We start from the raw sequence: 18,021 nt of genomic DNA, 5'->3' as shown, positions 1-18,021 counted from the left end.
AGATTCATCAAATGGTGCCAAAGTTATTAGCAAAACAAAAACTGCTCTCTTTATAGAAACTAGGTCCTAACTATAACTGGCTAGTGGTGACCGCCACTAAGTAATATATATATATATATGTACATATATATATATATATATTTTTTTATTTTTTTTCTTCATCCGTTGGTATGTTCAGCTGTTATTCACATTTTGCTTCCACTCAAAAAAGCTATCAACATGGGCACTTGACCTTTGTTTCCTTTCTCTGTGAGTGACAGCATTCTGCTGAAGCACATTGTTATCATCTACAGAGAAAGTAGTCTCTTTCAGTGCCAGGAATTTGTGAGTGATTGTGTCCCTGTATTGATTATAAAAGAATATGTTTTTTATTTATTTTTAACGTATTTTCAACTTTGCAAGTGCCCAGCAGTTTCCCTGAGGCTGCTACCGGGGCCTCGCCGCAGCTTGCAGTGAGTTGAATCCCACGCATTCCCTGCTTGTCGGCCCTACTTTTTTTTTTCAATGGCCTTTCAAGCCACGCCAAAATGGCCACTGTTGCTTGCACATGTGCACATATTCGCATGGAGAGGCAGCTTACTTTGAATGGGCTTTCAACATATTCCAGAGTTGTTTACTGTAGATGTGCATGCATGCATATTAGGAGTGGGCCATATTTGAATGTCTATGCAAAACCTAATTACAAAAACAGTCAACAACAGTACCTATGCATCTGCTCACATCTGTACACAGAGGCAGCCTTTTTAAAAAAAATTCTGTAACATAGCTTCATAAAAACATTGACAAAGCCAACAGTGTAGTAGCCAGTGCCAGACCTGTTGTTTGATCAATGCTTGTTTCACGGTTGAGGTTAGTCTCTTCATCCTCAGAATTTGAAACTCTTTGACCTAGCATTATGATACTATGTGGCATGGCAATGTACAGGTGTACCTGTAATGACAGCATGTGTACCTACGGAATGTGATTCTTGTCCTGGGAATGTAACCATTTGTTTCCTAAATATGTGAGTTTAATTCAGATTTCACATTTTATTATTGCATTTGTGGGTCAGTATTAGGAATGATGTGTCTTGACAGGCCATGTCTGGGTATTGATCTTGCATTGGTTGACAGGTCATGCCATTAGGTCCTGATCACATTTCTTAAGTTCTTTAGCTTTCCCCATTGTACCATGGGAACTGGTACAAACATACTGGGGATGAGTCTCTATGTCCCTGCAGTATGAGTCTTTTGATATCTGGAATGTATATGTATGTATTTTCTAGGAATGCAAGTTTCTGTGTATCGGGTCCGCCAATAGGGGAAAAGAGAGCCTTCTTCCTGGGAAATATGAATATTTATGTCCCAGGAATGTGAATTTAAAATTGGGGTCCAAGCTTCTAATTCGTGGCAATGCGAATTTCTGTGCCATGGCTAGTTAGTATATGCCCTTGGATTGAGGTAATATATATCCTGGCAATTTGAGATTTTTTTTTCTTGGGACCTCTTATTGTGGTCTGGATTGAACAGAGGGCAACATATTAAGTAAACCGCACTCAATGGTGTGCAGTACCTAAATAAATATTTTAAGCTTAATCTGCGTAGTGTGACTATCATTCTGCACCAACTGAGGTCTGAGTCAGAGCCATATTCTTCGTTTGCGTTTGTGGTGCCTCAAATGAGTAAGGGACAAGATTAGTGAATCTGAAACGGATAGTGGGTCCATAGTGAGTAGCACCATCACGTTGACCTTCCCCTCCACAGGAGTTGGTGTCATTTAAAAAGCATACTTTTGACTATAATGTACTGCAGTGGTTACATTTAGAAGGGCGAGGAAGGGAACCTAAGTGTCTTCCATCTTTTTCTACTGTTCTTCTTAGATGTTGCCTCCCAGCTGCCCCTTTTGGTACTTTACATGAGGATCAGGGCCTGTATAATTTTGTTCAATAGTAAGGACGAAAGTGCAAATCCGCTGGTATTACAAGTAAAGCACTCTAGATGACAGCGCTAAAAAAGGAGGAAGGTTAAGAATTAATAAAGCAGAGGTATGACAGCAGGAAAGCCCTAGGGTTGGTGAATCGGGAGGAGGACCTCGGGCAGAAGTGAAAGAGTACAAAGAGCTCCCAAAAAGAGGGGCAGGATGGAGAAGCCTCAGGAGTAAGTGTCAAAGCAAGACAGATTACAAAAGGGAGGATTCTTCAGGGGCAGGTGTGAAAACAGAAGACTTTCAGGAATAGAGGATGTGAGAAAGGCAGTCAAAGAAAGCGGGAGTGCCACAGGAGAGCTCTGGGACTTAAGCTGTAATATTCACAGGAAATCTGAAAAGCATGGAACACTGTGGTTACCAAAGCCAGAATCCTTAGCAATTACCGAGTGGATATTTAAAAAAAAATCAGTATGTGATCACCATACATAAAAGGTGGACTGACTAGTGTTGCAGTTGGCAAAAGGGGGCTTTGCTCAATATGAGCCAATTATAGAGTGTGTGCTACGGTTCCAGGCCTGGATACCAGTCATAAAAGTCCTTTGTTGTTGCAATTGTTGTCTTTTCAACAGTCACTAGTTTGCGTTTCAAACTTGGAAGTTGTTCCTAATCGTCTCAATCTGATGCACCACTATGGCTCCTCATGTCCTCCTCTTGACTGGATTGACATTCACTGAAGCCGTGCAGGTACACAAGACTTGTTTCCATAGTCTACACACACCCCTATTCCTGTGAGATGCTACTGGTCTACAGACAAACTCTTTAGAAGTCAGGCAAGTCAGGTCAGGGTTCAATCAGAGCTTCTCTTCCTGCAGTGTCTTAATTGTATGACAGCAGGCACCTTGCAGTATGTTCAAGAAGCACTCTTTAAGTTCACACAGACTTTTCAGGATGCGTTTTTTCGCAAAATGAGACAATGTGTCAAAATGTAATCACAATTAAGGGTGCTGAACACTGCTCGAGTTCTAATCTATACAGAAAATTGGTTTAAATTTCTGTAGTCAACTAGTGGTGAAGACTTATTAAATGGCCTTATACTGGCAAACTGGAGGCTCTGATTTCAGGATATGATTTCAACAGGAAGGATATTCGTTCAACCCCTCAAGCACAACGATTCTAAGCCAATTACTTTTAAGAAAATGTACCTGCCGGACAGGCTTAGGGGATGGGAGGGAAATAAGAGAACGCTTGATGGTTGGTGTTGAGGGTACTGCAATATAGGTGAGGTCCCAGAAAGTGATTTTGTCCTATAAATTCCCCATGAAAGATTCGTCCCTTCATACATAAATAACTGAATAGAGCTACACAAAAATTAGCATGTGCAAATATCCAGTTTCTTCTGTGATCTGATCCAAATTTGCTGTAAGCTTGTTTAGTAGTTTTTGTTAAATAATGTGCAAAACTCAAATTCAGATTTAAGATTAATGTGACTGGCAGAGACAGGTGTTTTCCAAATCGTGATTTCGATATTCACAAATCTCAAACGGTGTTAGTGAACACTTAAAATTGATATGTTTACAATTGTGTTTTGCCTGTTATTAAGCAGCTTAGGGCAGTTTGCAAATCATTTATCTCAGAAAAGAATAATAGGGGACCATGTGGGGGTAAGCAGATCACATATAACCTACACTCATCAACTCAGAAGACCTCCCCAGGTGGTTTGAAAATGTTCATGGTTGGAAAGGTCTTTCCCGCCCCACAGACCTCTAATGTCAAGGCCTCAACCGTGCATTTCACAATACACTTCTTGAATGCATTTTCTTCTACTCTTGAGTGTCAGTCAACCAACCTGATTGGCATGGTCTTTTCACAACATCTCTGTCTTCATGAGTGTCATTGTCCTCCCTCCATCTGCATCTCTCCTTCAGTGTCATACCTTTCCTTTGAGTTTCAGGATCTTGTGCACTGTGTGATTAGCCTCAACCCTATTAGGGCAAAGTCTCCTGAGAACGTTCTGACCTCCTGACTGTCACAGTCTTCACCACAGAATGTGAGGGTCTTTCACCGTGAGCTCAGGATGCCCTAGAATGTCAAGATCCCCTTTTCTGGATTATGCAAATGAATGGAAGGGTCAGATGTCTGTCTGTGTCTCCATTTGGATTTTACAGTCCTCCCCACTTAGTGTCAGGTTCCTTTCCCTAAGAGCAGAGTCACCTAAGTGTGAATGATACATCTAAGCATGAATGCTAGATTAATATCCTTGAGTATCAAGGTTTTTCACGGTGAGAGTCCTGAGCATCAGCTGCTGGAGGATATGGTGGGAGGTGGGCATAACAGGATGAAATATCTTTTGTATTTGCTAGGCTGGCCAATATTTATTTCTGACACTACTCTTTCTCTATTTGAAAAGCAGCAACACCGTGTATCAAGGCCATCAGTCCAAGTGAGGGGTGGACAACCGGAGGAGCAACTGTCATCATCATTGGAGACAACTTCTTTGATGGATTGCAGGTCATCTTTGGCACCATGCTGGTTTGGAGTGAGGTACGTGTCTGAGTTTGTCTTAATTTAGTTTCCTCACTCTCATATCTATTTGTATAAGGCAAACTAGCCACCTGCATGGAAAACAATTGTTTTTATTCATAAATGTAATCACAAATGTGTCATCCTTCTGTCCTTCTGTGTAATCACTTGGGGTTATGTAGCAGCTTAGATGCAGCCAGGGGAAACTTTCAGAACAGCATTGTGTGAGGATAGTTTGGGAAAGAGAAACTTTGAGTTGCTGAAAATGCTTTCCCACGGGATGGCAGCCTTTGATGATCGGCTACGTTCTTTGCTTTTTTTTATGACAGAATGCAAGCCATGGCATGACATGAAGATATTTGTTTGGTGCATTCACTGGTAAGATTACCTGGACAGCTGTGTCAATGTAGGTTTTATGTATTTTGATAGATCAAAGCACTTGTATCAGATTGGTCTTCGTATTATTTTTGGCTGGTAAATTAATAAGTGACTGGATGAACAGTTGGGTGAAAGTTAAAAAATAGTTGGATGTATTAGAAATGGTATTTTCCAAGGGTAATTCTTGGGGTAGAGTTTTTGCAGACATGCAGTATCTAGTGTTGCACAGCAGTTACGTCTACGTTTATATGTAGCAATATTCAATGCCAGACTTGACAGTGGGAGACCTGTTATATATAAGTCGTTTATTTCTGTGCAGTTAATCAGCGACGGTAGCTGCTACTTTATGAACTGGCTGTCCAGTGCTGAATTGAATACTCAGGAATGTGATGTGCTAAAAGCGAGAATATCCTTCCACTGGAAGTGAACATTCTGGGTGACGACTTACTGACCAAAAGGCTGTCTTGAGGCCTGAATTACCCAATATAGGGTTCTGTCATATGGAGGCATGTGCTGACTTAATTGTGCTCGATTGTTTTGTTCGTTACGTTTGGAATAGGTATGAGGATTGACAACATTGTTACAGTTGAACACCGTGAATAGATGTGCTAACAGACCAAGCTAAATATCGAATAGTAAGTGGGAGAAAGGGGAACAGTGAGGTGCTACAAGGTGGCTCAAGGTCATGTTGGCCCTGGACAAGAAGCCTCCTGTCCTTGCAAGTTGTTTGCAATAGCTCAGGAATACGTTGGAATCCTTACCCTAGAATGTAGTCAGCTTAACAAGGCTTTCTATTAGGTATCAATAGAGGGTATCATCTGCATAAAAAGAGTAATAGTGTTAACATCACTCACTACATCACTAGTAAGGCCTAATTTAGACTTCGGTTCCTGCTCCTGGTGGTCCACATTTCCAAACAGATAGGTTACATGTGATTCAAATACAGGTGGCTAAAAATGGTATGTGGTAATACTCAGAAGGGTGTACAGAGAGGCCCAAAAAGTCAAAAAAGGTATATACTGAAGTAAGGAAATACGATCTAAAGGAAATGAATACAATGCAAACAGGTTCAACATAGTCAAGGCTGCTGAAGCTCATACACCTGTAAATTAATATGGTTTGTCTCTGATGCTTAAGGGGGTTACTTCTATGTCCTTTGCCAAGCAATACCATCATTAACACGTGCTCAGGCTAGTGATGGTCTCGGGTACTGCTGTCGCTACTTTGTGGTATACTTTCTTACTTATGAGATGATGTATGGTAGGCTGAAAGGCCTTTTATCATAGTGTGACTATTGGAGTCATCATGGCTTTTGGTATTGTGTCTTCAGTTAACAAGGGGTTGATCATTCTATACAGCTCTAGTGCCGCATCAATGGCACTGATTTTTATTAAAGTGACAGGACAGTAATTTTCAGTAGTGCAAAATAGTTTAGCTGCATTAGCTGTTGTTTGACAACTGTTAAAAAGTGACCCAGTGCTGTTGATGGTGGGCATGGGAGTGTGGGAGTAGCTTGTGGAAATTGCTTGCTCCGTTTTTAAGAATAATCCCTCAAATTCTACTTTGGTAATGGACTCAATTTCCAACAGTGAGATAAGTCGCGATTGTCTAAACTCTGGACAGCATGGCATCTTAGGTTTTCATACTGCCCACTGCAAGGCTGCAAAATCAACCTCGTCCAGATTGTCTGGAAGATAAGTGGTTAATAACGAGTTAAAAAATTAATGATTCAATTGAATAACAGCTTCGTTCATTAGCTGACATAATGTTACAAACGAAAGAACATGCATCAAGGTGGCTGCTTTTCAATAGTCTTTTTTAATACTGACCATCATAGTGGAAGCCTCAATAGAAGTATGGGGAGGTCACAAAGATGCCCTCTCAGATCATTGAAAGTGGCCCCTAAAAGAGCAGAAATACCACATAAACGTGCTGGCATTAAGGTCAGTCTACTTGGCCCTCAAATGCTTCTTTGCACTGTTCTCTGTAATTTCTCCTTCATCTGATTGACAAGGAGAAGCTTGAAGATGGATGAGAATGTTTGTAAACGTGAGAAAAAAGACAAAAGGAGAAACATCATAATAAGAACGGATATGGGTGGGTATGTGGAACATGGAGAATAGTTTAGGACAGTGGATGAGAATGATTCAGACTCTTATTGGAGCTCCTAGGTTTTATAAAGAACTACACAAAGACTACCTGGAGATAACATAAACAAGAATACCAAGCATTAGCAAAACCAATAGATTGCACCTTTTAGGACTATTGTCTTTACCAATGGTTTTTAGCCACGCTGTACAGTATCATTGTAAAAAAGTAAGAAGTGGTAGGACACAAGTAAATTGATAAACCCAAAAGGGGACATTAAAGTCCACACGAGCTAAAGAATAAGAAGCAATGAAATGAGAGTGACAATAAAGACAACCAATGATAAACAATGGGGGGCTGTAAACCCATTGTAAGCTCACAGTAGGTCTTATAGCCAGCAGACACCATGCACTGCCTGGTAGGTGAGGCCTAAAAATGGCTTGTTCTCCTAAAGGAAGCAGAATGGAACCAGGCTGAGTGCACCTAGGGATGGCTTTGATGATGTCTTATCATTGTTTCCATGTTTAGGTCATACCATTGGTAGTGATCTCATGATATTACATCTTTAGAGTATGTTAATTCACCGAAAATCTGGTCTTCCCCTTTTCTGATTCTGTCGTAGCCTGGGGCCCTCAGCTTGCGTGTTGTGAAATGCAGACTCCAGGACTATAGCACCATAAGTAAACTTGTGTGCTCAATGTTTATAAAATTTCTTTACGGTTTCCAAATAATTTGTATTGAAATAATATGCTTCCCATTCATATTTTGCTTTGTTGAATCTAAGCTTCAGAATTAAAGAAGTGAAACAGTTCAACCCTCATAGCTGATTACTCAGAATAGGCATACTCGTAGGGATTTCTGTAATACTTGTTTATATTTCAGATTTAAACACACATGAGGTAGAGGGTGGTTTTAGTTATTCTTCAGAAATGTGTTAAACAACAGAACAAAACTCTTTATTCCGGCAGCACAAGGGTTTATTCATTATTGCATGACATGTTTTTCTTATGACACATTTATAAATGTAGACCTTCAGGCTGCATGAATTTCAACATGAACACTACCCTCTGTTAAGCGTGTACTGGAGGCTGCCTACTAGTGACCACCTCAATGTTGAATAAACATGTGTGTCGGACTAAGGATTTTGAGAGAACTATTACATCCCACTTGCGTCATTTTATGTTATGAAGATTTATATGGCTCAGTAATCACCGGTGATGGTATCCAGGGGCTAGAACATATGTGCGGGTGTGTACACCCGGCAGAGTCATTGGAAGAGCGAGGTCTTCCACCTCTTGCGGAACTCAAGAAGTGAGAAGGAGGCGATGTAGGAGAATGACTGACCTGCTCTGCTTATGGCTGACTTTAACTACTCACCGGGGAGCTGGTGGGGTATTCACTTGCTGCGGGGCTTAATTTGTAAAATAATGAGTGTCCAACGTTCTGCTCAGAAACCCATGGCTGGGGCTGCCAAATGTCATGATTCCAACTCATCCCTCTTTCATCCCTCGCCTTACACTCCCAACCCTGTTATTTCACATTCGCAGGTTCTCTTTTGGCCCTGTTTTCTCCCTTTCCCACCGGCTTACCATCTTTCTCTTCCTCTTTCTTAGCCTTTTTTGTGTTTTTCTCTCCCTTACTCTAGGTCAAACTCTTATGAGGAACAATAAGTGCAAGTCCCCATAAAACGAGTGCCATGGGCCCTACCTGCTCCCACTGGCTCAAATGAAGCACTGGCTTCCTCAGACTAGCACCATTTGCACCCTTGATACAGTGAGTGGCAACTAAAATGGGACCAATCATAAATGAAGCAATGCTCCTTTCCCTAAGGAGAGCACTGTTTTGTTTACCCTCCTCCTCACCATTCTGTTGATGCTAATTTCAATGTATGAAAAGCAGTCAAACCTTATTGCTACTAGTAGAAAACACCTCTTAGCAATAGTAGTGGTATCTTAGTATTTATCTGCACATTTCTATCAATCTGGCACAGTGTCTGATGCACCCTTTTTGCTGAGAGCAGGGAAGGATTTGCATACGTGGTAATTCCTTTTGTGACAGGTGTGGGAGTGTTGTAAGAAAAAAAATGCCTCTACAGCACAGTATGTACACGCTGAAGTGGCTCCCTAAGACACTAGGGGCAATGGGGAGAGTCTAGGGAAGGAGTAAACTGCCATTCTGCCTCAGTGATCATACTTGCCAACTTTCCCGTGTTCTAGGAAAATCTCTGTTGATGCAAAGTTTAGTTATTTCACTTGCTTGCCTACATTTATGCTTCCAAAAGCATCTTTTGTCCATATCCAGGTTTTCTTCTCTACTATCCTCACTCTGAGCACTAGGTTCCCTTCTTTCCATCCTAAGGCCCATACTACCTCGTCCCTGCCCTCCCTAGTGTTTCTCCTGAAACACTATGGAATGGCCTCAGGGCAAGTGGCATCTGACATACCACAATGTCCCCCCTTCTGTGTTTCCCATACCCTCCTTTCTTTTCAAGTACATCTCCCCATTCCCTCTTTTGCTCCTCCCTTAGTAATTTGAGAGAGCCTAAGCATGGCAGAGAGCGAAAGGAAAAATAAAAGACATTACAATAATCCTCATATAAACTCCTACATGTTGTCTACATCAAGGCATAGAAAATAAACCTATCGAGGTGCACATAGCTGTCAGTGACAAGTAAATAGCTGGCAATTTGGTAAAAGGCAAGCACATTGACTGAGAATTATCCCCCTCTTGTAGGCTGCACTCACTTTTGCTCCTTTAGGCTCGAGTAAGTGAATATTGACAGAAGCCCACAATACTATTGCATTCTGCTCAGAGGTGCACTTCTCTGATACATATGAAGATATAGAGTGGGTTTTGCCAAATAAGTAAACACCCTGTCCCTGTCATTGCTGACCTCTGGTCCTTCATCTGTTTCTGGGTCCCTGAAGCAGTGAATGGCTGGGCCAATTGATAGAAATACCGGTAAGGCTCTCCTCTCTTGTACTTGGAAATAACACCCCAAATTGCTTTAACGATGCTTTTAGTATCGATAGAATAACATTACTTAATCCTGCACAATAAGACTGTTACATAGTTTCTCAAACTCCAAATAGAGCCTGTTCCCACTTATAAAAAGTCTTCAGATGAACTCTTTGCACCATTCCTGATAAATACTCTTATGTCCTCACAGAAGGAGTAAACTTAATCTGCTTTGCCAAGTTATTTGGACTCCTGCTATTTTAACACCGCTCCCCCAAGCTGATATACATACATCCAATCCTCTTCTTTTCCATTAGGTGTAGGACCTCCATGGGTTTCCTTGATATTTTAGGTTTCTGGCTTTTTGCTCCACTTTCCTCGTGACTTCTTAGTGCTGAGGCCCTCACCATTGTCAAGTAGCAGGTGGTGAATTGGTGGGTTTAGATTTGAAAAGAGGCATGTGGTTGGCGGGTACTAATGTGACAATAACAGGCAGTGACTAAGCAGTGAGTGATGACAGGCAGGAAATAGGTGTGTATTATGTCACAAGGAAAAAGGGAGTAAGAAGGTTCTGATATCACAAGTGCAGATAGAGGGAGAGCTTCCTGATGTTACAAGCAGGGGCGTACTCTGGTCAGTAAGTTTGGGGGTGGAATTCAGATTTCCTAATACATTATATGAGAAGCAGGGTATGGGGGCAGTGCATATTGTTAAGAGTACTTAAAACACAATATTTTTCAAACTAACCAACATTTTTAGGACCTTCAAAATAGAGAGGAGAAAGCAAGTGTGTACCCGACCGAAAGCATTTGAACCCAACGATTTACTACATAATACAATTTTTATGTGGGGGCAGGAACACCCCAAACACCCCCTGAAGCTACGCCCCTGGTTAGAAGTGACAGTCGGTGAATGGGCAAGGATGTCACAAGTGACAGGCAGCGAATGGGTCTGCATTGGTGCTGAGGTCACGAGACCTAGATAGCAAGCGTCACAAGTTACAGGCAGTGAGCAGATCTGATAACACAAGCAGCAGGAAGTTAGTGTGTTCTGATGCCTCAAATGACAGACAGTTAGCAAATCTTATGCGATGAGTGACAGGAAGTGAATAGGTATGCACGGGTCCTAAAATCTCAAGTGAAAAACAGTGAGAGATTTCTGATGTGACAATGATAGTAACTGCTGTGACGAATGACAAGCAGTGTTTGGGTGTACACGAGTAGTGGTCTCAAGTAAAAGTCAGTGAGCACTTCTGATGTCACGACTGACAGGCAGTGAATGGGTCTGAAATGGAAGGCAATGAGAAGTTTGTGAAATCACAAGTAATAGGCTATGACTGGTATCCATTCAGTTTGTGGGTAATCTGGGACACCTAGGCGTGTGCTCTCAGAGACGTCTGCTAGTTATACCTCGTTACATATCTAACCAAGCCCTAGATGGCACCCCGTCTCCTAACTGTCCCACAGCGGCCCATTACTGCTCCACCTATCGCCACTGGCGGCACGAGCTCTCGTCATTAGCTATGTTCCTGTACACCTTACACTTATTCCGGAGGCAAGGGCGGCCTTCGGCTCAGGGTATTATTGATTCTCCACCCGCCCTCCCTTCACTGCATTTAATGATCCTTCCTGGCTCCCTGGCCCTCTCCGAAGAGAAGGGGCCGGCAGTGCGGCCAGGTGTAAGCTTCTCTGGGAGCGAGGCCAGGCCCCACAGCGGCATCATTAGGATGGTCGATGGCGCCCGCTTAGAATCCCGGCCCAGGAGCCGCGCTCGCCCGTTGCACGTGCAGCTAGGACGAGGAGCGGAGCGCGCTGTGCACGAGACAGCACGTCGGTAAATATTATTCTCCGAACCTTCTCGGTGTGTGCACACAGACTGGATTCAAACACTGACAAGCTAATTATACAGCGCGAGGCTGCTTGTGAGGCGCTGACGGCTCCGACACGGGAATCCTAAGAGAAGACATGCCCGCAGCTCAGTCATTAGTTTATTTTGTTTCTCTCTCTTTTTCTTTACAGCTGATTACCCCTCATGCAATCCGAGTACAGACTCCTCCCCGACACATCCCTGGTGTGGTGGAAGTCACTCTGTCATACAAGTCGAAGCAGTTCTGTAAAGGAACGCCCGGACGCTTCATCTACACAGGTGAGTTTTACTTCACTGCACTCAGAAAGGCTGGGGCTTCCTGTGGTTATCTGCACTGCCGAAAGAGGGGCTCCCCATTGGTGACCTGCATTGCACCCACATCCTGTTGCGTTTTGCAGGTGGATAGCATGCTACTCCGTGAGCAGTGTCATTTTAAGGATTTTGGGAGTCCCCTGTAAGAAATATTTTGAAGCACCCTTTTCGAAATAATCTGGAGGTTTCATACCCATTTCTGCTCATTCGAGACCCCTGATGCCAAACAATTTTGCATTATATGTTAAAGGGTGAAATAGAGAAATAGATAGAAGTAGGATAGAGAAAGGGTCACGTACTCAGGTGAAGGTGGGGGGCCCTGGTCAGGTGCCCACTTTGGTTGAAGAGTGTTTCTCTGTCCTGTGACATACATGTGTAATGTTTCATTTCATGCTTGAGGTCCATTGTTTCACTCTTAATACTGCGATTTGTCGCTGGGCTTCGAGATGAGGCTCAAATAAAAGTGTGTGAGGGATAGAACGCTTAAGCATTAAAGCCGATAGAAAGAGTGGATGATTGCATTGTGTTGTGTTCTATGTAGGAAGTGATTACATGTCTTGCATGTGCGGCAGTGAAAGCTCCACCCATTTCACCACAAGCATGCAGCTGAACATGCACAACTGCTTTAAGAAACGCATCTGTGATCGAAAGAGCATCGCTCATTGGATAACACCCCCCCCCCCACACACACATTCATAAGGGACAACCAGAACTTGAAAATGCAATTGCCGCACTATTTCACAGTCCAGTACACGTCCGACTAAATCAGCTTCACAGGACACAATTACCTAGCCGAGTAATCTCCACTCCACGACTTAACATCACAGTGGGTGGATATGCTACTAAGATATGTCACTCACATGACATTTGGGAACATAATGGACCAGGCATGAGGGTGGGGGAGTAAAGGACGTAAACATCTGTTGAAGAGAACAATTGTACTGGCACGGCACATAGTGCGACTATAACACCAGTACTCTTATAGGTAACTTAAATCACACCAAGAAGAACATCTAATGTATGGGATATATGACAGTGAGTGTATAGAGCATGCCTTCATTGTAAACGAATGTGCACTGAAGAATCTATGAATAATGTTTATGAAAAATGCTAATATATAGTTCAATGTTTCCGGAATCTTATGAGAATAGACTTGGTCAGCAAGCATACAAATTCTAACCATCCAACATTGAATGAGAACTGCCCCTTGGGGAAGTATGCTTCCATTTAGCCTTGTGAAGCCTTAGTGTTCCTGCAAGTGCGGATGAGGAGCAACTCATGTGAATTGGTATGATTACACCAGCTTCACTGTATGGCCGCAACGTATTCTGCATAATTGAGGATTTGCCACATTTGTTCCATAATCCATCATCTGCTTGCATAAACTGCAGATTTTAACATAAAAAAAAATGTTACTAGCTCAATCAGATCAAAATATACTAAAAACATGGCAAGATGTGCTCCAGTGCAGTGGAAGTTCCTTCACAAACGTTTACTAGTCATCTTTCAGTTGCATATTACTGCATTTTTAATGGTAAGTGGGTACTGGGATGCATTCCCCAGATAGTGTTACCATGAGTAAAAATGACAACATAATTAGGTAATACTATCACAAAAGGTGCCACATTGTGCAGCGTTATTTGCCTTTTTTGCCACATAATCTAGTCAACCATGCTGCATAATTCGGTCCTCTACTGCCAATAATTCCAGTGGCCCTGACTATATGCACAGCAGAGGGGAAAACCATGCAAATGTGGATTATGCAACCGGCAGTATTATTTCCTCTCTGTGTAAAGAGTATTAGTTCAGTTCAAGTGGCCATTTCAGTTGTGCATTTCAAGCAGGAACAATCTAAGAATACATTTTAAATCAGCTGAGGTGTAAATCAATCAAATGCCAATGAAAAAATAGTACATTTATGGCCGTGGCATGGTTTATTCGAAAATGTGTATTTTAAAATATAATTTTATTTCAGATATTCTGCCTGTAGGTTTATACAAACACATATTCTCATACAGTTTCACTTCATTGATATATTTTAGTTCAGGGGAGGTTTAAGTTGATTCAGTTATACGTTGAGAGTAATGCAGTTGCTTTGCTTATACAAACATTCTCAACAAAATACATTTTTTTCAGGTGTGCAAGAAACAGGTTTATACAAACGTATACATCAAATACAATTTTATGCACTGTTAATACAATGCCAGGTCCCCACTGTCTTCCTCAGTTACAAATCTGTTTTCAGTAATTCTCACTTACTTCAGAAGATAGATCTAGCAACTAACTGCAGTTATAGAGCCGAGTTATTGTAGTCTCTCTGGAGGAGCGTGGTAGTCATCTGTGTCCAGGGCGACCAAGAGTCCAATAGAAGATGTGTAGACAGCATTTCTGTCCACCATTTTCGTCAAAATGTTTCAGATGGAGGTCAGAGGGGATCCTATGCTCTTCAAAGACAGTCCCGGTTTATTGGTAGGAGCGTAGATGGTTTTCTTTGAGGAAATCACACAACTTTCCAAGAAATTAGCCATTCAAGATTGGTCTGTAGCTGGCTGTGTTCTTCTTCTTGTGAAGGACCATTCATATGTAAGATACCTTACGTTCTGGTGGAGAGATGCCAGAAAGTGAGGAGATGACAGTCCTCATTGATTGGCTTATAGCAGTCATTGATAGTTGGATGTTCTTTAAGGGCTGGGAGCTTCCACAGGGTGATCTGCGCTGGATGATGAGGGACTTCCTTTATGTGACCTGCACTGCAAGGGGAGGGACAAAGGGATTCTTTTAGGCAATTTGCACTTTAGGACACCTGCACTAAATAAAGAATGTCATTTTATACCAGGATTTGTATTATGCCCAGACAACAAGAATGGCTTCTAGGCTCTTTGTGGACTATCTGTTTGGAGTGTTCTGCTAATGTGACATGCTGTTCCACGCCAACTGTGTTGATGAGCTGTCTGAGGTGTGTGTGTTAGTGCATGAATCTGAGCTATCTGATGTTACATGTGGTGTTAAGAGCGATTCCATGCCATTTGGACGACCTTTGGTGCTGTGTTCGCTGTGTGCATGTGGGCACATTTTGTTAAGTAGGACTTTGACTGCACTCTTGAGAATGACACATTGCCAGTGGTTTGGATGTTTGTACTGTGCTGAATAGGACGAAAGTAGAATGGCATGAGGCCAATAATATGGCGGTCCAGTGCACGGACTCTGCATAGAAGGCAGTCACTCTAGTTGTTTGCACAGGGACAAGTTGCCAGATCTATGACCCTTTGCGCCATATCAGTTGCATAACAATGTAGTGTTGGTGCACCTAGAGGGCTCTCTTGCACTGCCAGTGCTGGCTATTAAGACCTAGGAATGGTGGGTTCACGTGAATTGCAGGATGAAATCGTAGTTAATTCATATATTGCAGTTGTTACATTAGATTGCATTCTAGTAATAGTATAGGCGCTGAAGCTTTGTTGTGTTAAAGCTGTTGGAGAGTGACAAGTTGCATTTGTATTTTGTTATTTGCTGTGTTGGTAGCTGTGAACTATATGTTTAGAGGTATTCTGGTTCTACATATATAGTGCGGTTGAAGGGTGACAGTTTATCATTTTGGCTCAGTGTTGGTTGCGTGAGAGTGTGATGTTGGCTTGAAAAATTAAAGCATGTTCTGCTTTTTCGGCAGTGCGGATGCAGAGATTTTGAACTGGTACTTTCACGTGCGTTAAACATTAAAGTTTTGCAACTATTGCATTCCATCGAGAACTACACCTTGCATTCAGATGATACATAATCTCTGAGTGCTATGTATTATCCATTAAAACATCACCGTAGGAGATTTTTCTTTAAGCAACCGAACTGCTGTACTTGGGCAATCTAAAAATTACCCGTGCTGTATCCAGTGACTTTGTAAATAATGACTATCCCAAGGAGTGAGCAAGAATAGGATCCAAAAAGCCAGTAGTAAAGCAAGAGGGGTTTCTAGTCTCTGCACGTCCCGTGGTGAATATTATAAGGTGGTCCAAACTTTTCTTACCAGCGTGATGTCATAAAACATCATTGTAGTAGGCTAATATGTGTTCACATGGTGATAATAAAAATGTCTATCCAGCTAACTAGCCACTCTGCTCCCAACCACACAACTGTACTATCTTACATTAAACTAGAAGCACACACGTGCCAACTACCCAATCACTCAATACTTCATTTTGTAAATATGTACAAAGCAGACTAATGGGTCACTCCCTGTGTGAAACCCATTTTTCCCTGTGGGATTCTGAAGGAAGGGGTGGGCATAAGAGATGAACAGGCTTGGTGTTTTCGATGTGCTGTTGGATCTTATATTTTTACATTGGAGAAGCGGTTGATGGCATTGCACTTTTCTGTGGAGTGAGTGATAGGTGGGTCTCACAAGGGGTTAATGTATGCTTGATTACCTTGAAAAGTATTCTGGTGCTGTTGGTGGCTTAACTGATGGTGTTGTAATAGTACTTTGCGTTGGCTGATATGATGAGCTGTCTGCATGTTGCAGAGGGATTTCATTATCACCTGGTCCTCAAGACTTCTGTTTTTCTTCCATTTTCTTTCCTGTCTTTGTATGCAACATATACTGTCACCAAATTCTTCAAAGTAGCAGGGCACTGAAGGCCTAGGCATCCATCTGTGCGTTTTAATTTGCTCAATTAGTTTCACATAGGTTCCCAAAATCTGTTGCTGATGTTTAGAAGAGTGGTGGCAGAGGATATGAAGTTGATAGAGTGAGAACAGCTTTGGGCTGGCCTACACTGCAGTCATCGTATGATCGACAGACTGGTCTCACAGTTCAATGTGTGGGCCAATCTTTCAGTTGTTTTATGGTCTACTGGACCAGATTATACTGTTGAATTCCCTGATATAAAAAAAAAACATTGCTCTGCAGCAAGCGCATATCAATGCATTATTACATGCTTTGCAAAAGACTTATACAGCATGTCTTCAAATGTTCAAAAATTCCCCAATTTGCAAACGTGGTTTGCTTTTTAGCTTTCTAATTCACTAAGGTCGGACACTCTCTACTGTGATGCGCATGCCTATTTTCTGTCTCAGTCCAGCCCTGGATGAGAGATGAGTGAAAGCATTAGGTTGTCTGTGGAGAGGTCTTTGAAGGATCTGAATGTTTGGTCTTCTCTTTTGGATTGAGCATGGTTTGTTAGTAGGATCCTGAGTTGCGAGATAGGGCTGGGAAAGTGGTCAGTCCAGTGAAGGGGTATGGATGACTTGCATTGGTTTGTTGGTAACATTGACAACTCCATGTTGAGGAGGTGGCCTTTGGAATGTTCTGCTAATGTGACATGCTATTCCACGTGAACTGTGTTGATGAGGTCGAGGATGGTGTTTCTTGTTTTTTTATTTTAGGTTGTTTTGTCTGGGAGGTCGAAGTTATCCAAGAGTGTGGTTTGGCAAGGCAATCTCAGAATTTATCAACAAAGCTCTTGTTGTGCCAGTGAAGCCTTTTGAGATGAAAGGTGGCTGAGTGTGCGAAATGGCCTGTCAACAGGTACACATAGTTGAGGATTACTTATAGATGACAGTGAGGCCTCCTCTCATATGTGTGTGGTCCACACAATGGAGGCTGCGTCCTTGTGGGAAGAAGGACATCTAGGATGTGCAAGGATGTGTGGGTGAACCATGTTTCTTTCATAGCATGATGAAGTTATAATATCACAAAATGAGGCACATTATGCAGCATAATTTGTATTTTTTTGCTGCATAATGTAGTCAAACTTGTTGCATAATTTAGTCCCCCACCACATCATTCCAGTGGTCCTGACATTATCACCGGGGCTGTTTGTATGAGGACTTCTATGAGGGTTAGCTGTAAAATCATTGGTTCCCGGCCTACACCCCATCACTGATTCTACTATTGACTCATCTCTATTGCCTCCTACTCCCAACTGCCTCACATTCTCTTCACAGGCACATCATCAGATTCTTCTACACAAAAGCACCCACACAGAGATCTGTCTTTTACAC

At 42.2% G+C, this 18,021-nt stretch overlaps 1 protein-coding gene across 3 annotated transcripts in view; it reads left to right on the top strand.

Annotated features, from left to right (window-relative positions):
- EBF1 (EBF transcription factor 1) overlaps positions 1-18,021 on the top strand; it is a 773,266-nt gene that overhangs the window by 594,195 nt on the left and 161,050 nt on the right. For 2 of the 3 annotated variants that reach the window (XM_069199655.1, XM_069199653.1), the window contains exons 9-10: positions 4,313-4,446; positions 11,868-11,994. In XM_069199655.1, the coding sequence (XP_069055756.1) occupies positions 4,313-4,446; positions 11,868-11,994 (261 nt within the window). The remainder of the gene's footprint in view (positions 1-4,312; positions 4,447-11,867; positions 11,995-18,021) is intronic. The other variant, XM_069199654.1, reaches the window with a different exon arrangement.

This window comes from Pleurodeles waltl, chromosome 7 (assembly GCF_031143425.1).
Source record: "Pleurodeles waltl isolate 20211129_DDA chromosome 7, aPleWal1.hap1.20221129, whole genome shotgun sequence".
Lineage (NCBI taxonomy): Eukaryota > Metazoa > Chordata > Amphibia > Caudata > Salamandridae > Pleurodeles > Pleurodeles waltl.
Note: the sequence above shows the minus strand (reverse complement) of the source record. Positions and strands in the feature narration are given on the sequence as shown.